This window comes from Amblyomma americanum, chromosome 2, assembly GCF_052857255.1.
Source record: "Amblyomma americanum isolate KBUSLIRL-KWMA chromosome 2, ASM5285725v1, whole genome shotgun sequence".
In the NCBI taxonomy this organism is placed as follows: Eukaryota; Metazoa; Arthropoda; class Arachnida; order Ixodida; family Ixodidae; genus Amblyomma; species Amblyomma americanum.
The window spans coordinates 47,917,661-47,945,238 of NC_135498.1; the positions used below are offsets into that span (position 1 = coordinate 47,917,661).

Genomic DNA, 27,578 nt, shown 5'->3' on the forward strand with positions numbered 1-27,578 from the left:
CCGAAATTGCTGATTAATCAATTGCCAACAAATCACAGTTCAGCCCAACTTGATAAGAAATTAATTGTATCAGTCTATTTTGCCACCGCTTCATGGCATAACTGTCATTTTCCACACTGATCAAACCCATATTCAACTGCAGGGGCTCTCTAAAGAGGGAATACCCATAGACAGCAATGCTTAGTAATATCCCCTGTGTCTTTTCCTCTGTCCAACAGAGCGTAGAAAGATGGTGACCGCAGCGTAGTGAAGACTGGGTGGACGTGCTGCATCCAAGAGCAACATGGTTTCCACACAGACTGCCATGCCACCACCTGCCCCACCACCCACTGTCAGCTCGCCCATGAATGTTCAGCAGGTTAGTTTGGCAGTAAGATTTTCAATGTTTGAGTGCAGGTAATTACAAAAAAATGAAGCCGGTTTGGAAGACATATTTCTCGCAGTTGTTCTTGCACCAATCGCGTGCAGCAACTGTTGCATCACTTGGCTTGTTTCCTGGAAGCGCCCATGCCTGTTTTTGCATAAGCTTACAATGCAACAGATGGTATTCTGTGTTTGAGCAGTAGTTTTTGCTTCTTGATTGCAGTGATTGAGGTTGTATGTGTTGTAGAGATTTTGGCACTTTACACTGAATCAACATCTAATGTAGTGAATGCATATTGTGTTGTAGTCTGCAGTACTGCACATTTGTTGTATTCTTTGAAACTGAGATGGAAGCCAGGGTTGCTTTTATCTCAGGCCTAGCCAGAATGCTTAACTCTGTTCTCTGCTGCTTTGAAGTGTAGTAACGTGGCTTTTTTTTGCTTGCCTGCTTAATGCCACGTTGAAGGGAAGTGTGAAGATATTTTTGCATGATTAAGATCTCATTCCCTGCTGTTCATGCAGCAACAACAGCAGCAGCAACAAACTCAGCAGCAACAGACGCAACAGGTTGTGGTCAGCTCGCAGCCCACCTTGGCATCGACAACTTCAGTGGCCGTGACTCAGGTTCCGAACCACGTCACCATGACGACCAGTGCGCACCTGCAGCCGCAGCAGCCACAGTCACCTCTCGGAGGCCACATGCCTCCGCACTCATCCACATGCACTGTCATCCCTCAGCAGACTATCCAGAACATGACGCAGTCCCAGTTGCAGCCTGTGAGTGGTCACTTCCATGAAATCTACCTTGTCTCAGCAGCATCGCACAGACTGAGAGTCGCGAAGTCCCGATTGCACTGATAGCACTCGAGAGTCGAGATGTACAGACTTGGGACTTGTTTTGTCTTGTGTGTAAGTTCACCACAGCTGAATGAATCCATGCCGACTCATATTCACTAAGACATTAATGAGCTCAGACTCGCATGTAAGTTTGGGTCAAGTGAGTGATAGTGAGTCAGCCGACCCACTTTAGTGTGCCATTATTGACTAGTGTTTAATGAAGTTATCCATACATGCCAGAAAGCAAAAGAACAACCATTTTCCTCATTTACAAATGCATCGAGGCACCATGAAAAGGTGTGCAGTAGTGTTGCAGCATGTTTATGTCTGGTTTAGCTGTCAGCAGGTGAACTACAGGCATATCTTATATGGCCAGCATTCCTGAGGGTCCTGATCAAAGCACAGAGTGTACTGCCAAGTTTTGGCGTTCAGCAGCATCATCATATTGATTACAGGCACCTTTTTTTTCAATCAAATTCTTGTGTTTTCATTTCTGGTTGTCTATGCCTTTACGCTGGTTACTATGTCTGGATCCAGTAACTAACTGCAGTCAGATACAATTCAAGAACGCAGCGGCCTTTCCCCGTCAAAAGACCCGTACCAGCCCATGGCGTCGGCCGATTCTCATGACTCTTCTAGCATGAGAATGCAGGGAGTGGCGCCACAGTGGAGAGAGGGACTTTTCCCAGACCATAGAGGAAAAAGATTATCCCCTTTCATCTACCGCTTCCTGCTTTGTCACACTAGCAGGGTCACGAGAATCGGCCGACGCCAATGGCATTGGCTGGAAGGGAGTCCTTTGACAGGGAAAAGCAGCTGCATTCTTAAGTTTTATCCGACTGTAGGCCAATTTAAAGGCTTAGCTGGTTGAAAAGGCCTCACCTCTTCCCAGCTTCTACCTGTGCAGAAGCCTAATAAATAGGTTTCGCTCGATGGCACAGCAGAGTTGGATGATTACTTTTTGAAGTGGTGACACTACTGTGATGCAAGACAGTTCTCTTTTATTTCATGACCTGTATATGGCCTTTCACCTTGAGCACTTGGTGGCACCTGCCAACGAGCAAACAGTGTAAACAGGTTGTGACCTCTGCTTGATACCCAAGATTGATTCCATTTGCACTTACGTTGACATGCATGTACCACACACATGTGCTGTAGCCATGCTTGCTTCTGTGTCATCCTTCTTTGCATTATGGCATACGTATGCAGGAAAAAAGCTGCACTTGCTCTGAAATGTGGGAGTTTGTGGTCATTCAAAAAAGTAAATTGTGAAACGAATTTCTCCATTCCTTGGAAAGGAAGCAGATGGGTTGTAGCTCAACATTGGCACCCTCTATCATTGTATCGTTCCCCGGGCAAAATTTTTTCAGTTTTTTCATGCATTCTCACGCCACTCGTCAGTGTTCTGGAGAGCTTAGTTTCAGTAGTGAGGATGTGCTTGGTACATTGTTTGCTCATTGGCAGGTGCCGCCAAGTGCTCAAGGTGTAAGGCCATGTGCAGGTCGTGAAATAAGAGAACTGTCAGTTGCACACAAAAATGAATTTTGTTGTTACTTCTAGAATGAAATTGAAAATGCCTGATGGGCATCATCTGTCCAGTGGAAAGTTGTTTCAAAAAGAAAAATGTGCATTTTGTTAACACTAGTAGTGGAGTAATCATTGGTTGAATGCGGGTAATGTTCTCTTTCATATTGGAGCTTTCTACACAACCCATCAGCTGGCAGGGTTAAAAGCTGTCATAACTGTCTCTGCCTACCCCTTAGCTGTTTTGCTTAACAGACATTCTGATGGTGAAGGTTTCTACGTGCAACTTTCAGGTACAAGTGATCCAGCAGCAACTGCCCAACCATGCCTACCTGCCGCAGCTGTACTCCGGGCAGCAGATGCTGCTGCCCGGCAATCTAGCCATCCAGCAGCACAGCATGGGGGCCCTGCAGGGCCTCAACTTGCAGCTGCAGAGCAAGGCTCACGTGGACCCGACCAAGCAGGGCACGGCAGGTGCACCGCACGGGACCGCCACCATCATCCCGGCCGTTTCTATTGCAAGTGTCACCCCAGGAGCTAAGGTAGAGGCCCTGCATGTTGTAGCAAAAGCTACATTGGCCACGAACTCGCAGTTTCACAGTGCTTTGCATTCCAACCATGACCAACCATGTGACTGGTCACGTGATTTTCCGTGTGACGAACCACGTGACAACAACTAGCCAGACAACCAGACTAACCTGGACTTGCAATCACGATTAACCAAGGCTAACCAAGCTATTCCATAGATTTCACTACGTATATCCTGGCACAGCCAAGCTAAGCCACTGCCAATTTTTTTCGTTACCCATTGTCACACGAGAAATGTGAAACCTTACGCTGCATAGTTTCCTACATGTGTCAGGGAGTGATTTCAGTGACATTGAGGTGGACTTTTCTTCAAAACGGAGAACATATTTTGCCATAGGCCTTTCGATGTCACACTAAGGAAGGTTTTTGGAGGTGGCATTCAAGTGGTGGTTCATAAAGTAGAAATTTGATGCTTTAGATGGCTGCTCCACAAAGAACACAGTAGCATTCCATTTTATTTGGTTCCTATACTTGCTGCTCAGGGGGTGACCATCAGCAGCGCACCAACCCTGGTGACCACCAACTGCCACATGATGGGGACTGCTGGCAAGACCTGTCTCCCTTCTGGCCAGATGATTCCCAAGGGCACCACTGTCATGGGCCATGGCGGCTACCAGCTGCCAGCCACCAGCACAAGCCAGCAAACGCTTGTTATCAACCCTCTGGGGCTCATCTCGGGGCAGAGCATCCTTCCAACTCAGGCGGCGGCCAAGCAGATGGATGCCAACAAGGCCAAGCCTTTTGTAAGTTGGCCCTACCTTGATGACTGTTTGACTTTTGTTGATAAGTCATTTGATTTTCATTGGCGCTGTCTTGTAGGTGCATAACCTTATGCAGGTAGGAATCCAGAATTCAGTTAACAGTGGGGTAGGCACTAACTGTGTGGAGTAACAGTGATTGTAGCAGATTGGTATCCTCGGTGAGGGTTGGTTTTATGGGCTGCTCTTATAAATGCTGGTGCTTCAAGCATCAGTTTGTGGTAGCTTTGTAACTGGCTTCATGGGGTGTGTCATGCATCTTCTGCTATGTATCCTCTTGTGGGGCCTAGCTGCAAATGTGTTAGGCAGCAAAGTAGACCAACTGCTGTGTCAGAACAGACTGATACACGTACTGACACTGCAGCAGGATTCATGCTATTTATGCGCGCATGCTGTAGTACATCTGTAGATGAGCATTGTTGGCATTGTGGCTTGTTGATTTGTTGTTAAGCCCTTATTGGCACTGGCCCTTGCTCATGTGTCTCTGTTTTGTTATACCTTCTTTTTTGGTTTTACCTGCTTGTACATGTTTTCCACTGTGTTTGTTCCTCTTTCCCCTGTGTCTCCAGATGGTAAAGCATGCTTCCTTGATGTCCCAGAAGGTCCCCCCTACCTCTTACGCTCAGGTTAGCCCTTAGTGCCTTTTGTTTTTTTCTCCTTTTTTCTCTACCCCATTTTGCTTCTTTCCCCAACCTTCTCTGCCACAAAGTTACTCCATGTGCTTGTACAGCTTCAGTTTTATATCCTATGTTGTTTCATATTGAATAATGCACTGACTGGAATGAAAGTTTGTAGGAAGTGCGAGTCACTTGGGATGAAGTAATTTTTCTAGTGTTTTTCTTGTAATGCAACCTATGAAATAAATTTATATTTCAATAACTGAGCTAGTGTAGGTTCATGCATGTTTGATGATTGCCAAATAAAAGATTAGTAGCATCATTTTAATTGACAGAGAAAATTAAAATTTTTATATGGTGCAACGCTAGTTTTTTTTTTTTTTTTTCCGAAGTCATAATGTGGTTCATGTTATTCAGACAAAAGCAAAAAAGCACTGTGTACCTGTCTAGAGGAAATGATATGCTCCCTTCTCTTGTTTGATATTTCTAGTGTAAAGCTCCCCATATTTATTGAAGTAGTCGGCTTCCTTCTTGTTGAACTGTGGCTGATGATTAATATAACTTAAAATTACGCAGCGCTCAGTCAATCTGAAGTATGGTTCATGGCTGCCGCAGGTGATGAGTCAGCAGACACCGCTGCAGCCAAAGTCGCCACTGATGGCCAACACTGTGAATGCCCAGGGGTCGGGACAGATGGCCACTGCTCAAGTGATCAACACCAACCAGTTCAAGCAACTGTCACAGAACAACCCGCAGATCATTTCCAGCCAGCAGCCCACTGTCATCAGCCAGGCTCAGCTTCTAGGTCAGTCATTGTTTTTTTATGCTGATGTAGACATTTTTATCAATGATAAAAAAACATAGCCATGCCATAGTACTTAGCATCCACCATGCTCAAATGCAAATCAATCTGTCTCTTCAAGATGGGAAATTATGAACAGTGTGGTGGTTCACACGTCTGGAATAGTTTCTGGACTTCATCATCTTGATTCTTTTCGAACAGTTTTTGGGAAGTTTCAAATTTAAGCATTTTTTTTCGAACAGTTTTTGAGAAGTTTCAAATTTAAGCAATTTTTTTTCTCTGCAAGCTTTAATTTATGTGCCACTTGCTTTTTCACATTTTTTCCACAATAACTTCATTTTCATGCATGCAAACTTTAATTATTACCACTTTTTGTGCCACAAAATTTTGGTATTAAAGGTTTAGGCTGTGTCTTTTCTTATCTAGAGAAGTTAACTCTGGCTCATAGATTTTTCACATTTTGTGCTTTATCCATTCTCCTTCACCACTGCATAATCTGTTTTCTGTGCTGTCAGAGTCTAGATTGTTGTTCATTGCTTGTTTACTTTTAGCAGAGCTAACTTGTGGGATTGTGTGAATGCTGTGATGCACTCACTACCAAAAAAACATTAATAAAGGAAAACAAAATGCAGCTTGACAATATTAATTTTTTGTTGCATGGACATTGAGTATTTTTTTAGTATCTTTCTCTGAACTGCGAGTGTGTCCCTGTTAGGTCTGTCAACTGGGATGCTAGTCTCCTTATATTGAAAGTTTGTTGAAGGATTCAGACATCATTTGCAAGAGTAAATGCAGACTCAGCTTATGTGATCAGATGCACATGGCATTTTGGGCTGACATCTACTGATAAGTTTTTCTGCAGTCAGCCATTATGCCGATGTTGCATCTTGCAAAACTGATGATCTTGCCAGAACTGATCTCTTAAGAATGTAGGCCTAGCTGTTGCTTTACATAACACCACTTCAAAATGGCAGATCGCTAGGTGATTTGGTGCATGTTCTAAAGTGAAAGGTGCGACAAAGGACACAAGACCGAGGGCACTGCAAGCACACAAGAAGTACTGGCCTGCCAAAGGGTGCTGACCCAAAATAACACTACCCATTAGGCTTAGGATTTTCTCTGTTCTGATTCCTTTTTCCTGGTCCTCACCACAAACCTTATGTGCTCAGATATGTTTTGTGCAGGCTCGCTGCAGGCGCTGAACGCCACTTTCCCGCACGGTATCACATGGGCACAGCCCGGACAACTGCAGAGCCCGACACTGCTCACCCAGAACCCCATCTACATCAGGAGCCAGCAGTCGGATGTGTTCCTCCAGCCAGGACCCCAGCAAGCATTGCATGCGCTGCCGGTGGCCACCCAACCCACCGTGGCGCAGGCCCCACCCCAGGCCCCACCTCAGGCCCAACAGCAGCAAACCGTGGCTCTGGCTGCTGCCCCTGCACAGCAGCCACAGCCAATCCAGCAGCAGCCGCCCAAGCCTAAACAGGTGCGGATGTTGCAGACTAAAATGCGTGACCTCGAGGCAACCTTTCACAAACCACATCCAAAAATAGCGCTTACTAGCATTGCTTTTATAGCTGAAATGCTCGTCTGGCGATGCTGCGACAACTTTCTAGAAGTGTGTGCTGTAAGATTTCAGGTTTTTAATTTCAAAATCTGTCATGTACGAAGGGGCACCACTTTTGTAATGTCCTAGAGCAAGAATTTTCTGAGAATGAAGATGATTTGCACTGACGGAGTCATCGGTCAAAAATTACATCTCTGCACCAACTTCTTCGCGGTCTCTCTCCCTCTGCTCTCATACCACTGTACAGCCGGCTTAGTCCATTTGTTGGTTTCATCCTGCCAGCATCAAGTCTGTTGAAGAAACCCCTGTGAATTGTGAAGTAATGTTCAATGGTCTCACAAGGGAACAGCAGTTCACAATTGGTAACGGTTTGGTTTATGGGGGTTTAACGTCCCAAAACAACTGAGGCTATGGGGGACGCCGTAGTGAAGGGCTCCGGAAATTTCGACCACCTGGGGCTCTTTAACGTGCACTGACATCGCACTGTACACGGGCCTCTAGAATTTCGCCTCCATCGAAATTTGACCGCTGCGTCCGGGATCGAACCCGTGTCCTCCGGGTCAGCAGCCAAGCGCCATAACCAATGAGCCACGGCGGCTGACACAATTGGTAACGTGGTGTTGAAAGTGGTAAGGGAATACATCTTCTTAGGTCATGTAGTGACCGCTGATCCGGATCATGAAGGAAAATAACTAGAATAAGAATGGGGTGTGGTGCGTATGGTAGCTTCTCTCGGATCATGGATGGCAGTTTACCAATATCCCTTAAGAGAAAAGTATACAACAGCATAATCTTACCGGTACTTGCCTATGGGGCAGAAACGTGGAGGCTAACGAAAGGGTTCAGCTCAAGTTAAGGACAATGCAGTGAGCTATGCAAAGAAAGATGATAGGTGTAACATTAAGAGACAGAAAGAGGGCAAAGTGGGTTAGGAAACAAACTCGGATTAATGACTTCCTAGTCAAAATCAAGAGGAAGAAAAGGACTTGTGCAGGGCATGTAATTCGAAGGCAAGATCCTTAGGGGTAGTGGAGTGGATTCCATGAGAGAAGGCAAGCGTAGCAGGGGGCAGCATGTCAGGTGAGCGGATGTGATTAAGAAGTTTGCGAGGATACGGTGGCTGCAGTTGGTAAAGGACAAAGTTAATTGGAGAGACAGGGGATAGGCATTTGCACTGCAGTGGGCATAGCCAGGCTGATATGTTGATGGTGATGATGATGACGATTGAAAGTCAACTGTATGCACATATTTTCTGCTTGCGTGCTTGGCCCAATTACTTGTGGCCTGAGCACACAACTTGCTTTTTCACACAACCTGCTCGTTCTGCTGCACTTCTTTCATCACCATATATTTACCCTGTGTGGGGCTGATGTGTTCCAGCTAACAAATGACCTCTGGCTGCCGTGAGATACCAGCAGTAAAATTGAACTCACAGAAGTTGAGTCATGGGTGAGGATTTCACACAGGTACAGACAGTGGAAAGCAATTTTGGAGCTTATTTTTAGAACCTCACCTGTGTGTAGATACTTGTGTTTGGCTCAGATGTCCTTCAGAATGTGATGCAATGATTGGGTATAATTGCTTACAGGTAAAAGAAAATGGTTCAAGGCCCTTTTAACTTCTGGCTGTTTACTGAGCTGTGAATAAATTGCATTGAAGTTGTTGAACCTTGCTAAACAGACAGATTGAGGTTGGAATTGACTCATTTTTCTTCTTGACAGTGGGCATGCCTTGTTTTACTGTCCTCATGTCCCTCAATGGTTCCAGAGTTAGTATTAGTGGGAAAATGACATGATTAAGATGTGACAGGGAACTAGTTTCGCTTTAAAGCACACCGTTTCAATCTTATCATCACTAGGCCATGTGATGTGTGTTCTTGTCTCACTAGAGCAGTGCTGCGAGTGGTAGAACAGTGTTGTGAGACCACCAGACAATCTGCAGAGGATGAGTCATCGGTGTGCATCAGAAAGTATTGCTCATCATAAGGGCTTTTGTTTTTTTTGCTGTGCAGGTATTTAATGCTCAGCAAACTTGACAAAGCACTAAATGGTAACTAGCTTGAAATTGTTTGTGGTGGAATTCTTCAGCTGTGACCCCCTGTTAACAGCTGTGTTTCAACTGGAAATTTTGCCTTAAACCGTTTGGAGTGGTTGGTCTCATTCAGAGGTATTTATCTGGGTAATGCTTCACATTTCCAGTCTTGTCTGCCACTTTTCTGCAGAATAGATGATATAACCACAAGTGCATTTCCACAACGTGGGAATCCTGTGCAACCGTGCAGTTGCTGTCCTTACTTGGTGACATAAGCTTTCGACCTCGCAAATGGTGTGCGGTTTTTGGAGAGCTCGAGAAGGGGACCTTTCATATGTGGGCAGGCTGCTACTAATTCGGCATGTACTGGAAGAAATGGAGTGATTTTGTTTCACTTGGAAGCATGGAATTGGTAACTTGTCACGAAATCACGTGGCATGTAGGGAGTTTCTTAAATGGTGCAGTCTATACTATAGTTGCCAATGCAGAGCTAAGCATGAGTTGGCTAGAGGCTTATGAACAGTTACCTTTCATTACAATAGTCAAGGCCTGTTGTGTGGTCATTGCCACCATTGTTTGTCTTTCATGGTGCAATGTTTGAGGTTTTTTCTTCCTTAGTGTCTTGTGCACTGCTTGCTGTGCCAGCAGGATTGGCTCTTCCAAATGCATGGTGACCCTCATAAACTGATGGCCAAGTGTACTGGTCTTTGAAATAAGAGGTTCGCAGCTTGATTCTCAGCTTGACCAGCGGTGCAGGGCTCTCTTTGCTCTGCTAGTGGTGGCAGATTGCGGGAAAGCTGCATTCAGATGAGGCTGTGGGAGTACTATGAAATTCTGAGAGAACTGCCCAGACCGCAGGACTGTGGGAGGTTTTGCTGAGGCCTGGCTGATAGCGTCTACCAGCACGTCATGCTTATAAAAAAGCAATAATCAGTGGTAAGCGAGAGTAACTGAGTGCATTCCAAGGAGAGGCCTTTGGGAGAGGCCTTTGTCCTGCAGTGGATGCAGGTGGGCTGACGGTGATGATGACAATCTAAGAAATGCGCTTGACACTCAACAACACGTGTGTCTGTCTTAGTGGCAGCTTCTCAACAAGACATGGCTCCATCTGTGTTCTTGACCTGCCTATCTACACCACCCAAACAGGTGCGCCCAGCCAGTTCAGTTGCAACTCAGACTGCCACGTCAACTGCCGTGACTGTCAACTCTCATGTTCTTCCAGCACGAACTCAGGTGTGCACATCAGTCATTTTTATGAACAGCCACTCTGATTACATTTGTCCACGTTAATAGTAGTGCAACAGTTAAAATGTCCTGCTTTTCAAAGGAATCAATTTTTGTAACCTACAGTTAAACCTCTGTTAAACGACTATACAGATTTCCCAATTTATCAGGCAAGTCAGGACAAGCAGAAGACATAGAGCCAAAAGCTGCCTGCTCAGTTTAAAGAAATCTTGGATTTAATAGAACTACTTTTCAGCTGTATTTCTTTTTGTTGCCCTCAAGCGTTTGCTGAGACCACAGTGACAAATTCAAGATGAATTAACCTTACTTAATTAATGTGTTTCATGAATCAGTTCATGAAGCTCACAAAAAAAAAATGTATGGGCTTCTTTTTTGGCACAGAGCAATTGGCCTCTTTATTTAATTTTTATTTCATAGTGAAAGATGCATCCAACTTTTACACTGGCAGGCTCATATTATTTGCGGAGTTAATATTCATAAAATTTTGGGGATCATAATTCGGTTGTAAGTGCATTCAGTCTGTTTTTAGAGCTGCTAATAACTTTTTGGTCGGAACAGCTGAAACAGGGCCAAGTTTCATAGAAGTCGAACATGGTGCCATTGAAAGGGCTGCTGAAATGAAATTATGAGATGAAATTTAATTGCTGTAATGCTGAAAGGCGATGCAGGTACCAAATAAATAAAATAAATAAATAAAAACTAAATAAAATGTAATTGTGAGCTGAAATGCAATGAGAGCAAATTAACAAACTAGAGCACACAATATTGTGTGAGTGAATGGCATAATTTGTGCTTTTATCATGGATTTCATGCTTATTACATGCTAAAAATGACTAAATATAATACAGTGTACAATATAATACAGTATTGTACACATACACTTTATACAATGTATAAGGCGTGATTACTTGCATGTATACTTGTGTTTAAGTATAAAGCTATAGTACAGAAAGCGTGTTTGTATTTCACTTTTAATTGCTCTTCCCTAGTAGCTTGAAATGTTTCCAGTGTGTAAAAAACTTTTTTTTCTCCATTCTTGCATTTTAGCTTTATTGCCGCATTTTTTATATGTAGTTGGACCTCATAGGCAAATGTCCTTTAATTATATAGTTTACTCTGATTTCTAAATCACCTAATTTATCCGGTTTATTCGAACTGGCACTTTGGTCCAATCGGCATCAAATGCAGTAAGAAGCCCTCCTTTTTTTAAACTTAATGTAATTCAACCATATTTTTGGCTCTTGAGTTCTAATCGTAGAGAGTTGGCTGTACATATTTCGTAAATGGCTCTAGCATTTGCTAAGTGGTCAGTGTCTTGGTGGCAAGCGTTATAGTCAGTTAAACTGTTCACTTTGAGTCCAGCCAACATGTGACACTTCTTGCTTTGTTCTTTTTATTTTCCACAGCAGGCCAAGCCGCGGATCAGGGCACAGACAAACCGCACCTCACCAGGTCCCGGGCAGCAGCAGAACATGATCCACACACAGACGGCAAACACGCAGACGCAGACCTTTGCCGTTCCCTCTCCACAGCAGCAGACAGCCCAACAGCAACAGTCACCACAGCAATCACCGCAGCAGCATCACCACCAACATCACCAGCACACGCATCCTCATCAGCACACCACCCAATTCCAACAGCAGATTCACCAACAGATGCATCAGCAACACCAGCAACAGCAGCAGCAGCATCAGCAACAGCAGCAACAGAAAGGTACGAAGGATAAAATTATAATACCTTCCAAAACGAGACTGATAATTCACAAATGTGTTGTGGGGTAATTAGTAGGGTTTTCCCTCTGTTGGTAGGATTTGGCATGATATACTGATTAAACAAGGCATCTTAATTGCATTATACGCAGTGAAAGAGCAGTTTGCAGAGAAAGTTTGCTGCGAACAATGTGTATCAACACACTGTTCATTGCCTCCATCACTGATGCCAGTCACTTTAAAATAACCATGTCTAACCACTTTGTGACCCTGCTTTTGTGCTCATTCCTTTATTGTTTTTCCCCTCTGCTCTCTATAATGCTTTGGCAGTTGAGAGAAAATACATGAAATGAAGTATGACTTGTACATCAGTGAGTTAACAGGAACAAATTTCTCCTAGACACTGAACGACAGCAAAGTCCAGTATCTCTGTTGTTAGCTTGTGGCTTGCCACCACACTTGTGTAAGTGAAAATCAAACTCTCATACCCCAGTGTGTACTACTGAAATTAGGTGATTGCTAATGTTATCAGACATGGCACCTATGAGCTTAGGTCACTTTCCATGCTTTCTGGAGACTTTTGCCCATATAGCATGTAACTTAGCTTCTGTTAAATGCATCTGCCATTTTCTTTGAAGAAAGGTAATGTTGGAAGAGGGTGCTGCCTTTTCATCTATAAAATTTTCTCATAGCCTGGTGGCATACAGTCCATTTGCGTGCTTGCATGTGTAAAAACATGCAATCTTGTATACGCCAGTGCAGCATGATGGTTGTCTTCTTCAGCGAAGGATTATATTCTAGCAGCTGGGACTGCATTTGTTTTCAGTTTTCCACTTTTGCCTGAGTACAGCTACAATTGCACTCATCATGATTGTTTTCAACATTAGAATACCAAAGAAAATAAACAAGTGTCTGCAGATAGAAAATTTCATTGTAGAAACTTTTTCACAACATTTTTGATGCAACCATTGCTGAATCAAGTGCTTTGTACACTAGGCTTGCTATTTTGCTGAACAAGCAATGGTCCTTGAAGGTCAGTGTCAGTTCCTTTGAGGTGTGTAGGCATGCATGCACGTGTGTGTGTGTGATAGTTTACAGTTGTTCTTTCTCTCAATTGGAGCAATCAATAGTTGTTAGGTGCACTTAGTTGGAGTGAATTGTGTTGTTAGCTGCTATACATTATCTTGCAAGCTCTAAAAATGCCAAATATATTGTTTTCTTTACATCGATCCATCATATATGGCATGTGTCCACAATGTGCTTTTCAGTTATTGTTCTTGCCTAATTGTTATCCTCTATTGTTTCATGCTGTTTCAAGCATACAATCATATGCTATGCTTTCTACACAAGGTGTACAGTTAAGTAAGTTTTACTTTGGCAGATTTGAAATGCACACATGTATTAAGGAAATAAGGTCCACCCATCCTGGCTCTATAATAGTAGTCTATTGGAAATCAATAAAGAGGTTGATCCATCTAAGATGTATCCAGTTTTAAACCATTTTACAAGCTAGGTCTACTATGTAAGGCAACCTGTGCATTTGTGTCAACAGGCTTCTGGCTCAAGTTCATAGGACATAATTTTTTCTGCATGTGAGGCTTTAATGCCGAAGTTTCTGGCTACAAAAGGAGCGGCAGCACTGGTGACACAGACTCAATGAAAGTTTCCTGTGCGGTTAACACTATAAAGAGTATTTGCAAGTTGCAATACTCATTGAGCTTAACTTGTAATACTGCTTTTGACTGGTTCCTGATTTATCATTTTTTGTGCCACAGAGCGTAATAATAAGGTTTCGTGCATCAATATTCACTCTTCAGTTTAGTGGTCTTCAACATCAAATGGCGGTGGAGCTCTTGGTGATGTTCTTTTTTTTTGCTTCCTGCTTGCAGCTGATGCAGCTAACCAGACAGCAGTTGCCCAGCAACAACAGCAGGCTCAAGCCCAAGCACAGGCTCAAGCACAGGCTCAAGCTCAGGCACAGGCTCAGCAGCAGGCACAGGCTCAGCAGCAAGCACAGGCTCAGCAGCAGGCACAGGCGCAGGCTCAGGCACAGCAACAGCAAGTGCAGCAGCAGGCAGTGCAGCAGGTCCAGCAAACTCAGCAGCAGCAGCATGCTCCACAGCTCTCGCAGCATGCACCTCAGCAGCAGCAGCCACACCACCATCATCACCACCACCATCACCAGCACACTCCTATCCAGCCACGCATCCTTCCCGAAATGAAGAGTACGTCCACTCAGAGCACAGTGAAGACATCCACCATGATGAACATTGAGTCAAAACCACCCGCCATCCAGCCCAGCTTAGCTCAGGGCCACCAGCAGCAGCAGCAACAGCAGCAAGCTCAGGCTACAGCAACCATGGTGAACCACGCAACACCCGGACACGCCACCAGCACTACGACTGTCCAGAATGCAACACCCGTTCACACCACGCAAGGCCACTCGGCAGTCGGGCATACTGCAGCCAACCATCACACTGTCGCCAGCCACTCAACTCTGAATCACGTGACGACACCCACCAGTCATGCGGCATCACCAAGCCACCCGACGCCCAATCACATCAGCCTGCCCAGCTCGACGGCGCATGCAATCACCAGCCATTCGGGGCCGGGCCACCCTGCCGTGAGCCATGTGACATCCACCCACGTGTCTGGAGCGCCGCACACGACGATGACGCACACATCAAGCAGCACGCATCCAACCATGGTTCATGCATCGATGGGGAGCCACATTGCTGCTTCTCATGTGCCGGCACCTCATCTGGCTAACCACCACTTGGCCGGCAATGCTGTGTCTGGTGGGCTGAGTGTTGGCAGCCACGTAGCCATTGCACCCCACCAGAAGGCGACTGTGGGTGTTCCATCCCCTCCAGTTGCAGCACCACCACCAACGGCTGTCAAGGGGTCAGCAGAGGACAAAGTTGAGGTGGGTAGTATGCTAAATGACAGGTTATAATAGTATGACAGGCAATATAAGGGGCATATATTAGTGTGGGCATAGGAAAAATAAAGAAAAATACTGTTGCCCAGCCCGCACCGCCAATGGCACAACAGGCTAATGGGAATAAAACATACCTGCCAACTTTTCCGATTTTTCAGTAAAATGTACGAATTTTGACCCGTATTACGATTTTATGAATCTTGCCTGAAATATGGGATTTATAATTTATTTGCGATAAACGTTAAAATTCTGTAAAAAAACAAAAATCAGTTGCCGGTGGTAACCTTCTCCCTCCACGAGAGAGGGATATACCATCTGTGAAATGAGCAGCACCTGGAATACTGTATAGTAAAACTTCGTCAATTTGAATTAAATAACCATTTATTCCTACTTCTCAGCCTTGGGTTAATTCAGATAATCCGCGCTGCCGTCACGGTCCTGCCCTACGTCCCTGTAAGACTGTGGCGACGGGGGCTCGTTTATTCGGACACCCAGGGGCTGGCATCGGTCAATTCTGACGGCCTCCCAAAAAGTGGTGCCGTGTCGCGCTATGATGACGTGCACGACTAACCGATCGCCCAAACATTCGTCCCCAGGCCTGAACTGCATGTTACATTTCTTATCAGCGCCCCTCTGACATGCGCGCAACTGCAGGTGTTTTCAGGATCGGCAGGCCCCCGCCGGTAGGTCGATAGAGAGTCTGGCCGCGTAGTTTCGTTTTTGGAACTTCGCCGCCAGCCTGAAGCGTCGGCGGCTGTCGGCTCCGCTTATCAGTCAGCCGAGCTATGCGGCGTTTAGAACGACAATTGCATTGTCGTGGACATTTTTGTATGCTTGTTTGTTTGTCGAAAGCATCTTAAGGGGGGACGAGTGTCTTAAAACTAACTTTTTTTTTTATTTATGGCTAGAATATCATGAAATTTTGCACACAGATGCATTTTTCTCTTCTGATTCCAAAAATGTAATCATAATTTAGCTGATGGTCCTAGATCAAAAGTGATCTTACAAAGTCTAGAGCGTAATTAGGTAATTTCTTATGCAGTTTTAATGAACTTTCTCATTGAGTTTTGTTGCTTTTTATTGCATGAATTGACAGCCGGAGAGTTCCCATACACGATGACAATTTTCGTTTTTCTCTAAAGGCATGTCATCCTGATATATTATGTCGAGAGTAAAAGGTTGCAGTATTTGACACTGCAACTCGTTAAGCTAATTGCAGATTGCTATTTATGCGTGGCCTAAACAAAACAAGTAAGAATGTCATCGGGTACCTTATTTCTCTCTGAAGAAAATGGCACAAAGGTTATTCTTGTGAGACAAAATGAACTTATCAAAATCCTGCGTAAGGCTGAGGAGATCGACCAAAAATATGAAACTGAGAAAAATGCATTTGAAGTCGGTAGCTTCACTGTGATATTTCCCGCCAAAAATGACATGTTCTCCTCATTTCCTAAACCGTCTTCAGATTCTAAATATATCAACTAAAACAAGATATCACAGACAACCCAAGGTCAAGATAGTAAATGCCATTAGGAATTCAGCAAAATTTGTGAACTTGAAATTTAGTCTAGACAGTGGCAATACTTTTTTAATGTCTTGCCAGTTATTACATGAGGGCTGCAAAAGCTCAGTAACTAAACAGTTCCCGTCCATGATGACGGTGATTTGCACTTGTCCTGGGCTGTAGTCTGTAGTGGTTCATGTCGGTGATCTACACCTGCTCGGGGCTGTAGTTCGCAGACCTGTCTCCACTGTGCCTCCTAGAGAGACTTTTTTTTTTGTCTGCATTATTGTTCAAAAAGGCTGTTGTTTTCTTCTTTAGCCTTCTCTGGTGCTTTTCAAGGCTGCGACGAAAGATATGTTGCAGCCTGCAGTGTAGCTGAGGCTGCGCTGCCGACTTTTACACCCATGCCGGGCTTGATCATGTCTGCGTGTTCCATGCACGCGGCGATCTCCTCCGCTGTGTAAAACTTCGTGTCGTGTCGACAAAACGTGCTGTGACCGGGCCTGGATTCTGGAGCAAATTGATCAGGCGTTGGGGCGGGCGACGCTAGCCGAGGCTCCGAACAATCCTCATCCGAAGCGGTCGAACATAGCACAGGCGACGAAGCAGGCGACGCTCGCTTTAACTTCTAACAGTCCTCAGCTGGCACGGTCGAACATCGCACAGGCCACGAAGCAGGTGACGCTCGCTGTAACCCTCATCCGACAAGGTCAAACATCGCACAGGCGACGAAGCAGGCGACGCTCGCTGTAAATTCGAACAATCCTCATCTGGCATGGTCGAACATCGCACAGGCGACGAAGCACGTGACGCTCGCTGTAACTTCGAGCAATCCTCATCCAGCACGGTCTAACGTAGGGCATACGATGAGGCAGGCGACACTGGCTGTGGCTGCAAACAATCACCCGGCATGGTCAAACGTCCCGACGTCGAACCGCGCTTCGCGTTGGGCGGGCAACGCTTTCTCCCGTACATACTACGCGTCATCTTCTCCAAATGTACGTCTCCCGGCATCAGTTACTTTGTACTGACAAAGTATGCGACGTAAGAAAAGAGAAACCGCAAAAAGTTATCGAGAAACTTCGCTAAGCGAGCGTTACGCAAATAGAGACGCGGTCAAAAGCGCAAAACGGGAACCATGACGGCACAAAAAAAAAAAAAAACAATGGTGCGCCCTCCAGCCAATTAGTGGCCAAGAAAAGGCCTTCGGGAAAACCGACTACTGCGGTCGTGCTCATTTACTGACGCCATTTTGAAATACAGCAAAATGCGCACAAAGAAACAAGCTTCAAAACGAGCCCAAGATCGCGCCGATCGGCCGGATGCTTCGCCCGTGGCACACGCGGGAAGTTCGAACAAATTTTGCCCGTTTCGGGGCATTTCGTGGCTCCCATGATGTTTTGAAAGTTTATTTTGTCGTATTTCCCGATCGAATTCAGCGTTAATATTTTGAGGGCAGGTGCTTGAAGGTACAAACATTTCGAAAATGCGTTTTTCCCAAAAACCGATCTTTTGGCCATATTTGGCCATTCTAAGACCCGCGTCCCCCCTTAGTGGCCGCTGCGGCAAGACTAAAACAAGTGCGAGCGGCCCTAAATTCAGTCCGCGTGATACTTGCGTTCTTCCAGCATGCCAAAATTAGCGCTCGTCACGTGCTGTTCGCAGTTTGTGCGTTTCCTCACGTGCGACGCCACGTGTGAAGAAGCTTCAGCGCTATCGCGTCGTGGACTGGCGACGAGATGCGACATTTAAGAAGAAAATTGTGTGCTGGCCTGGCTACCCCCCATGGTCACCAGGGTTTTACGAATTTGAAAGCCCTGAGGTTGGCAGGTACGATAAAATCAAGTTGGCCTATACCATTTGGTTACCAAATTCTAATGCCAAAGAGGCTACTATCTTTGACAGTCAAGCTTTTATAAGCTAGGAAAGACCAGAAAAGGAAATGCAGCAAAGGAGGTAACTGTTGGGCTAGCTGGTCGTCTGCCATCATATTCACCTCTTAGTATTTCATTTTTACTTCGCAGCAGAATATGCATCCAACTTTCACACTGGTGGGCATACATTGCAGTTATGCTGTGCCACTCATGGATTTTGTGAACCTTCCTTTTTCCTTTCTGGTGGCAGGTCTCTGCACCTCCGGAAGCAGCCATGCCGTACGACAAGCAGGGTGGAGAGAGTGGCCAGAAGCCCGAGGCCATGACCAATGGTGGTGCGGTGACTCCGCAGATGACAATGCTGACTGCATCAGAGCCTGTTCGCCAAATCTCCCAGAAACCGGTGGTCAAGCCCAATGTTCTGACGCACGTCATCGAAGGTTACATCATTCAGGAGGGACCTGAACCATTTCCAGTGAGGGCTTGTTGTCGTTCTTTTTTGTCATGACACCCACTTGCTTCATACCAGCAGAAGAAACTCCTCATCAGCAGTGTTACTGCCATCACACGGCTTCGGCACCATACTTTCGGTTGCGAAAAGTGCTTCTCTAATGTATTTATATTTCGCCAAAGTGGAGTAGATGTAAAATAGGGAGTGATTACTCATTAGCATACACCTGAGCGCAGCCTTATGGCTACAAAGGCAAGTTGTACTGATTTTCTTGAAAAGTGCAATTTTTGAAGTTTTTAAGAAAGCTGAATAGCTTTCCATTCTAGCCGTATGTGTGCACTCAGGTGGATGCTAATCAGTAATTACTCTTTTAATTGAAACGGGCTTTAGCTGGAGGGCCTGAATTCAATCCCGAGGCTGCGTTTCGATGGAGGTGAAACTCAAAAGTTACGCATGTGGTGTGTAATGTCAGTGCATGTTAATCCGGAGCCCTCGACTGTGGCGTCCCTTATACTCCATGTATCGCTTTGGGAGGTTAACCCCCGAAATTCACAATTCATTTGAAATATTTTGGTGTGATCTTCTTCAGTTGGTTGGCTCTCTCTGTCTGAGACAATATTTCCTTGATTTAAACTCGTGCCTCTTCTAACAAGAAAATGATCCGTGATGCACCTTTGATGATAAATATTTGTCCAGAAAATACAAATGCTCATTAATTTGAACTCGCATGAATTCAAACATCCAGTTTATTTCAACTTGTGCTTTTGTCCCATCACCGTCAAGTGTATTAAAAAGGTCCCCTGTAATTCGAATTCCACATACCATATTTACTCGTATTATGAACAGACTTTTGTCGTTGAGAATTGACTTCTTTTTTCTTAAGCGTTAGCTTCTAGCGCATCCCTCAGTTTTGTGCCGTCTGCAGCGCAGACTTAAGCAGTGCACTAAGGTATTGCACTCCGATAACTTCACGGCGGGTTTATCTTTTCATGAGAGCTCCTGTAAGGGTGGCGCACCAGGTGAACTTGGCAGAGCGCCAAGACGCTGTGCGCCCTTGACAGGAGTGCCAGCTGCAGTGGCTTGCTGTCAACTGTCAAATAATCTGTCAACTTATTTCCCCGCGTAATGAACCCTCATTCCAAATTGATGGCACCTTCTCTGGAAGAAAAGTGGGTTCATCACACGAGTAAATACGGTAATAAGGAGAAATTTCCTCTCTGCGTTGAATTCAAATGATGAAATGTTGACTTTAGCTGTATGTTATATTTTTTCCAAAAAAAAGGGTGACGTTATGGATATAGGTGCAGCACGTTACAACCAAAAATGGTCATGCTTTTCTGGTGGCCAGAAAACACATTATCTGGTTAGGCCTGAGAGGCAGGGACATGCACATGGGACAAGGGGGCGGCTACTTTTGGAATTTTTTGTCTATGGTCATGTGATATTGACGGTCCTGAGAGCGGGAGTCACTGTACTTGCAGGGAGGGGAGGATATGTACAGCTATTTTGGTCAATTCCTTATACCTTGCGTGATGGTGCAGAGTCTGGGAATTTAATTATTTCCTCATTTCTTTAGCCTTTGATATGCATCAGCATTTTCACAAAATGCGTAACGAATTTATTCTAGCTGATTGCAGTCACTAATCTATACCGTTGGGATCTCTATGCTTACAATTAAAGGGCAACTATTTGAGAAGGAGGTGAAGTTCGACCTCTAATAAATTGTTTTTAAAAAATAGTGAGTAAAACGATTTCGAAATGGCAAAAGACTGGTAACTGAAACTGGCTTTTGCAATCGAATGTGCTTGATAAGCATTGTTGGCAAAGCTCTCGTGCATGTACTAAATGGCTAAACTGGCAACTCTAAGCAGTTGCCCCATTCATGAGATTTCTGAAATGACCGGAACCAAGCCCAACACTTCCTCATTTAGCAGGTGTGGAACGAGTGGTGTCTATGATGTCGTAAACACATGGTAGCCAATAGAAACTGACCAAATTGAGGTAACAAGATGGGCAACTTCAAAATTCGTTTTTGCTAAAAGAACATGCCGTGTGGCTTTCAAAAGGAGCTGAAAAGCCCTCGTACTTCGGCTTCTGTCCCTTCCTGTTTTATATGCACTTAAAAAAAAGAACGCACGCGCAGGGCTCCTAAAAATGCTCAGGTTCAGTTAGTAATGACTGGCTTGCTGCTTACTATAGACTGTGTACATATTGTAGCATATGTAGCCTACTGTAAGCAGCTACAGTAGGCTCAGACTCAAAATAAATTGGGCAGAGGAAAGTTGAGGCTTGAAACATGCATGGATTTAGCTAGCTGCTTGGAGAACCCAAAAAGCACCTTATGGAACTTATTTCGCAGAACCTAGTTTGAGAGAGCCTACAGGGGCATTTCATTAAAGTGCATGGACCTTGAAAAGTCTTATGGCTGGACACCTGATTTAGTGGCTGTATTGCACTTAATAGATTGTTTTTACTGAAGTCATTGCGGTGCTTGTATAAACCCTCATGCCCCCTTCTTTTTACGCACAGGTCAGCCGCTCATCACTTGTTGCCGAGACTGAGTCCCCAAAGCCTTCTGTGGAGACAAATGGAAAAGCCGGGAATGACGAAATTCAGAGTGTTGCTCAAGGTAGGTCAATCCATTTGGAACAGACTTGATGCTTGGCTCACTACATAGCAAAGATGATACCGGTTGTATACTGATGGAACAAGCTACAGTCCATTAGAAGCTGAGCACCAATCCGTCAGAGTCCTTGTTGCTGCCTGTCCTCCCCACAACAGTTTTAAACGCGATAGCATTAAGGGTTCCGTGTCGCAGAAAAGCCGGCGTCGTTGTCAGCTTTGACGTCGGCATCATTGGCCATGAGTGAAAAATTCACGAAAAATCCTCAGAGAAGCAATCTAGATGGCAGATGGGCCACCTAGGTCATGTGACCTTGTGACTTCATCACAACCTGGCCATCGGATTGTGAGCAAACTGCTCACCTTGTCAGGTGACAGTTAAATTACACAAACCCCACTGGTAGTTGTGTTTGAAACAGCCACCTGCCGGGGCAGCGGCACATCACTTTACCGTTGAACCACTGCACCAGGAGCGGTACGAGGACTCCCAGGGATCTATAAATGTAAAGTCGCGAATGACCATTTCTGCATATATGAGCTTCAATTCATTATTGCTAGCTGAACAACTTCCATCCCTGAACAATGGATCCGAACACCGCAACTGAAGTGAAAACTGGTGTTGCGCACCTAATTCGTATTTGGAGTAACTATGCAAATTGACCATAATCTTTTTTAGATGTTGTACATGATGCTATAGTGGTAGGTTACTTCCTTTCTGTCCCTAATTGCTCAGAGCCAGTGTACCTAATTATGCTGTGCCTCTGTCAGAGTGGCCGCACGTTTTCCCACATAATCGTTGCATAATGAAGTTGGCGTGGGCTTGGTTGTAACCACTCTCTTGTTCCTGGAGGAGCACCAGCACTGTGCCAGTCACTGCTACCCATGCTAATTGTACTCTCTCTCTCTTGCTTCACTGCCAGCTTTTTCTTCATGCTTAACGCAGCACAAAATTCTGGTGGCACCACTTCACCACTTTGCCTTTGGAGTTGCAAACACTGATGCTTGCCTTCTCTTGCAATCTGTCCACTGCCTTCAGCACTGCCGTTTCACATTTGCCTGCTTCACTTGCTCACTTACTGCAAACTGGCTGCATGTCTTTTCTTCTCCTCTCCCCTTCTTCCCTCCTCTCTGCTGGCCTCCTGTGCAGTTCCTCCAGAGGTTGAGCCTCCTCCTCCTCCTTCTTCCAAGGTCACGGCTTCGGGGCCTGACCGAGTGGAATTGGCCAAGTGTGAGATGTGCGGCAAACTAGGCACAAAGTCAAAGTTCAAAAAGTCAAAGCGCTTTTGCTCATCGTCATGCGTCAAGCGCTTTAACCTGGCGTGCTCTGAACGCCTTGGCATATTTGCCTTCACCTCGGAGCCTGAGAATGAGGACGAGCTTCCAGGTGAGGCTCCCCTTTTGGCGGGCTTTATACCGGCTGCTTTTATTTACCTGGCACAGATGGAGCAGAAAAGTGTAAATTTCGGGTGTCGGTTAAAGGAACACTGGGCACAAGTTCAGATTGGCCTTTATTGATTGATTGACTGATTGATTACCAGCTTCTATTGACAACTTTCTCTGAAACAAAGGTCAAAAAAGAAAATTTATGGGTATCGCTATCACAGGCCCTTTTCACGAGCAAGCCATGATGGCGTCAAGTGCTGGATCGCTCCACCTTTCACTTTCTACCATTCACTTTCTGCCAGCAGTCACAATGTTCATAATTTTCTTGACATCACCATCAGCATTTACAGGTTTTAATCGAACAACGGCAAAAAATGTTGAATTTTTAACTACAAATTTTTTGGCCATAAGTATGTCTTTGGCTACTGATGGATGTCAAGGGAGCCACAAACAGCCCATTTTATTCTGGAAAAAAATCGAAGTTAGGCTTAGTGTCCCTTTAAGCGAGTAGAATAATCGTGCTTTAGTTACTAGTTGGTTTGATTGAGACAGTATAAATGGTTGGCTGATGCTGGAACATGATATAAAGTTTATAAATGCACTCCTCAAACTTCACTAGCAATTTTAATGAAGGGATTCTGGTTTTAACTGCTGCGATTTCAGAATTTGCTCTATGTGATATTGGATTGAACAGCACTTGCTTTATGCTGTCTTGCAATGCACCATTTTGCTGCATACTGCCTTCAGCTCTCCTTGCTACAGTACACATTTTTCTCTCCTTTCTGCTGTTGTGAAATGCTGCTTGCATTTTATTTTTTAGTAACATTCTCAAGCTTAACCCAAGTGGGTGGCTTTGAGCTCACAGAATTTTGAGACAAAGCTAGCAACGACTGTAGGATGACTGCATGCATGCCAATAGTCCTACACACGAACAGTGTAGAAACATTTTTCTATCAACGAATGTAGGTTTAGCACTAGAAGAAGACAATGTTTTGAATTTCAGTATCATTATTAACAAACACAAATGAATTTTTAATGTCTCTGCTCCTTTGAGTGCATCCACTGTCGTGTATTGCAATGCAGTGTTGTGTAGAGGAAAGCTGAGCTTGTAGCGAGCTTTCATAATGTTGTCTTGAGCAAAAAAAATTTGGGAACCATAAGATTGAATCTGTACAGTTAGTAAATCACGCCATACTGTGAAGAATGCTTTCACATATTCAAACCAATTTACGGTAATAATGCTCTAGGGTGCTGCAAGGGTTTGATTCAACCTTTGCGCATAAAGACCAGTAATTTTAGCTGTTTTTTCTCTCTCTTTAAAATTCCGGATAGCAAAGAATGTTCTCCAAATTTAGTAGCTTACCACAGAATTTCAGCTTGCATATTGGGGTTGGACTTTTTGGTTTAAACTGAAAAACACTGGTAAAAGCATGCCAAATTGAATTATCAAAATTGAATTTTCTTGTATCACATCATTAACACCCAAAAAAGGTCAGTAGCTTTGAGATGCATGTCACACCTAGCTGAGAATTGAGGAGTTGCTCAGTCAGAGGAGAAAATTGACAAAGTACGCAAGTTAGGGGAGTTGTCAGGCGGTGATACCGCTGGATTGAATAGTGCAGTTGTGCATTTTGAGGCATTGTTCTGTTACCTTATATGCATCTGCAGGCCATAGGCTCCACCTCTACAGCACCTACTAGCGAAACACTATTCGTTTGCTGTCATCGCCTGCTTAGGGCTATTATGTACAGGTGCGGACATAAGTAAACGGAGCACGCTATTTTGTTCCAAGTACAATCACGCCTTCCCTATTGGAGCAGAATAAACATTGTTGGTCCATGAAAAAGATCACAAATGTCCACTACCAGCATGCACATACTACTGCCGGGAATTTCAATCAGACTACGCGTGAAAAATTTTCGAAGAGAGTTGCGTGCTCCGTTTACTTTTGTCCGCACCTGTACTTAAATCGTTCTCTCCCCTGCACGTGAGGACACTGATGTGAAACCACGCATAAGCCTCATGAAAAAAATGTGTTCTAGCTACCGCGACAGTTCCGTCACTGTTGCCAGCATGCAAACCACTTGAAAGCCCGCCTGCTTGCTTAAGGCAGTGCAAAAACCTCACAATATAACATAAAAATGCAGTTTTTAGAAGTAAACTTCCACTTGCCTTTTTGTCTGACAGCTCTATAACGTAACTTCCTTTGTTTTTTCAATGATCATAACACTTCCTTTTACAAGTGCAGTTCTAAGCACGACCACATGTGCGATAATTACTGGGTGAACGGATTGCTTGTGCTGACACAAAGTGCAAGGTAAACTCTATGTGGCTTTTGATTGCACAGGAGTACCGCATTATGTCACTGAAAAAAACCAGTAATTCACCTGTACAAAATAGTTTTCAAACTGTGTTCTGAGATATACACTGAAAGAAGTTTGTCGAATTTTCTAAAAGTAAATACGGAAAAGTTCAACCGCTACTTAGAGTATTCTCAAAGGCAGTCCTATATACAGTGAAAGGGGAGTCCTCTGTACTATGGTCAGTGGCGCCAGGGGCACTACTGACCGTCTAAGGGCATAGATGTTTTGCGGAGGCAAAACCAAAACTTGGAGAGCAGATTTTGGACCCAACAAGTGGCTGCTTTTTGTGGGATGCAATATAGTGGCGACACGACTAGATGTTGTTTCTGGCTTTCATTAGTGCAGTGTCAAGATTTCACCAGCTGACTGTCATATTTGTTATATCTGAGTTCAACTTGAAGCAATAGCGGTTAAGCCTGAACAATGCATCCCTGACAGCTGTGTTGTGGCTCTTTCATTTGCACACCCTTTGTAAAACGAGGAGGGGAACAATTCTGGAAAAATGGCATAAACATGAAGCTGCTATCGGAAAGCCTTTGGGGAAAAATTTTCTCGACCACTTATGCAACCAGCGTGCAAACGTCTGCCATAACTCTTTGGCATGTAAGTGCAGCAGTAGTCACTCGTGAACGTCCAAGTCATGCTTTTCATTTCTGAACGCTGGCATTTTTGAAGAAATGTGTGTGGCAGAATCTCACTGATTGATGTACAATTCATGTCGAGTAGTGCAAGGCTTTGCGACCATACTTTGCATTTTTTCCATTGCACGGGCATTGACACGTGTGGCATTTTACGTGCGCTCAAAAAAAAAAGAGCACTTGCAACTGACCTGAAGCACCCGAGCCTTTATGCAATTCTTACACTGGCGATGTAGTAGACACTAATTACGTTAGTGTTTAAAATTGTTGGAAGCAATTTATTTTCATCTCATGTGGGTGTCCAGTACTTATGTGCAAGCTACAGTCCAAAGTCGCATGCCAATGAAGTGCCAACAACTTGGACTTAATTTCAGCGCATAGTTAGGTTTAATTGAACACATGCTAACTATTAAAGGAAAATTTCGGTCCAGCTTTTCTGCACTGTCACTAGATGACTGAGCTTCTAGGGGACTGGATGTTTCTGAACTTTGCATTCTTGTTGTGCACTTTCATATCTTTACATTGTCCTTGGATCTCTGTTTTAATTTTAAAGAGACACAATGCTGTTTGCGGTCTTTACAGTGTGCGGCAGGTATTTGAGAACACACATTATAGGCGACATGCCAACCTGTCCTTTATAGTTTCAAATCCTTCTTTGCTCTATATAAGCAAGGCAGAACTTTGGCTAACTCAGAAAATGAAGAGACATACAGTCATAGTCTCCTTGGCTGCTAGCTGCTGTGTTTCAGAAACCATTACATTCTTCAATGTGGAAGAACTGCAGGCTGCCAAGGGTGACATGGAGATTCTTTGCCACAGGAAACAACATTGTCGGCATTCTGACACACTTAAGATGCCAGAGTGCATCACTTTCGTCCAAGGTATCATTGATAAAGGAAGTCGATGACGGCCCTCATCAAGGAGGTGGAGGTTGGTGAGGCCACTGTCGGATGGTTCATGAGAACCTTCGATACTAGTGTAATGCAGAGAGGACAGTTCTTTTCCAAGAAAACCAAAGAGAACCACCTGACCAACCAGAATCAAGCACCTCTTGAACAAACTGCAGAGCCATTGCCGTTTCTTACAGTAAGGCACTGAACTCTGCTGTGAAGTCCTGGATTACTGCTGTAGCATGTGGGAGGCGGTATGTTTTTCAGCAAGACTCCGCAGCATCCCACACAGTCCATTCAACTCAAAATGGATGGCTGAAAATCTCCATGACCATGTTACTCTGAACCTGTGGCCTCCAGCTCCCGAAATTTCAGCCCAATGGACTACTGCACAGAAGTACTATATATTGGGCGTAGTTGACAGGGAATCCAGTAGGCACCAACACAACACCATTGCGGCTCTGAAATGAGCTGTTGTTGATGCAGTGTCTAACATTCCGAAAAGACTTCTCATCACTGCCTATGGTCGGTTTCTACAGCATGTAGAGTCTGTTACTGCTGCTGACGGCAGTTTCATTCATTGTGCCATGCATTGTGTGTGTGGCCACTTGTACAAACCGTTAAAAGATCATAAATGATCTATTTCTGGTCCCTCTGTCTATATGTGTGTGAATATAACTTGTTCTCAAATACCTGCTGTACCCTGTATATCAGCAGCCTCATCAGCTTTGTGGACTTGATTTGCTGGCATTGGATGCGATGCGGTGTGCTGCTGGTCTGGGTCATAAACTCAGCAGTACTGTTCCTGTTTTGGGAAGGACAGGCATGCACTCTGTTGCAAAATTTGCACCTGTCAATGTTTCCCCTG

General features: G+C 44.6%; 1 protein-coding gene across 45 annotated transcripts in view; it reads left to right on the forward strand.

The window, feature by feature from the left end:
• Positions 1–27,578, forward strand: part of LOC144121173 (uncharacterized) — a 229,387-nt gene that overhangs the window by 192,997 nt on the left and 8,812 nt on the right. For 5 of the 45 annotated variants that reach the window (XM_077654197.1, XM_077654204.1, XM_077654198.1 and 2 more), the window contains 13 exons: positions 219–358; positions 886–1,140; positions 3,018–3,266; positions 3,795–4,055; positions 4,640–4,696; positions 5,303–5,492; positions 6,659–6,978; positions 10,237–10,323; positions 11,742–12,048; positions 13,934–14,970; positions 18,614–18,838; positions 21,344–21,443; positions 22,584–22,820. In XM_077654197.1, the coding sequence (XP_077510323.1) occupies positions 284–358; positions 886–1,140; positions 3,018–3,266; positions 3,795–4,055; positions 4,640–4,696; positions 5,303–5,492; positions 6,659–6,978; positions 10,237–10,323; positions 11,742–12,048; positions 13,934–14,970; positions 18,614–18,838; positions 21,344–21,443; positions 22,584–22,820 (3,400 nt within the window). In that variant the 5' untranslated portion in view covers positions 219–283. The remainder of the gene's footprint in view (positions 1–218; positions 359–885; positions 1,141–3,017; positions 3,267–3,794; positions 4,056–4,639; positions 4,697–5,302; positions 5,493–6,658; positions 6,979–10,236; positions 10,324–11,741; positions 12,049–13,933; positions 14,971–18,613; positions 18,839–21,343; positions 21,444–22,583; positions 22,821–27,578) is intronic. The other 40 variants (XM_077654218.1, XM_077654225.1, XM_077654220.1 and 37 more) reach the window with 18 other exon arrangements.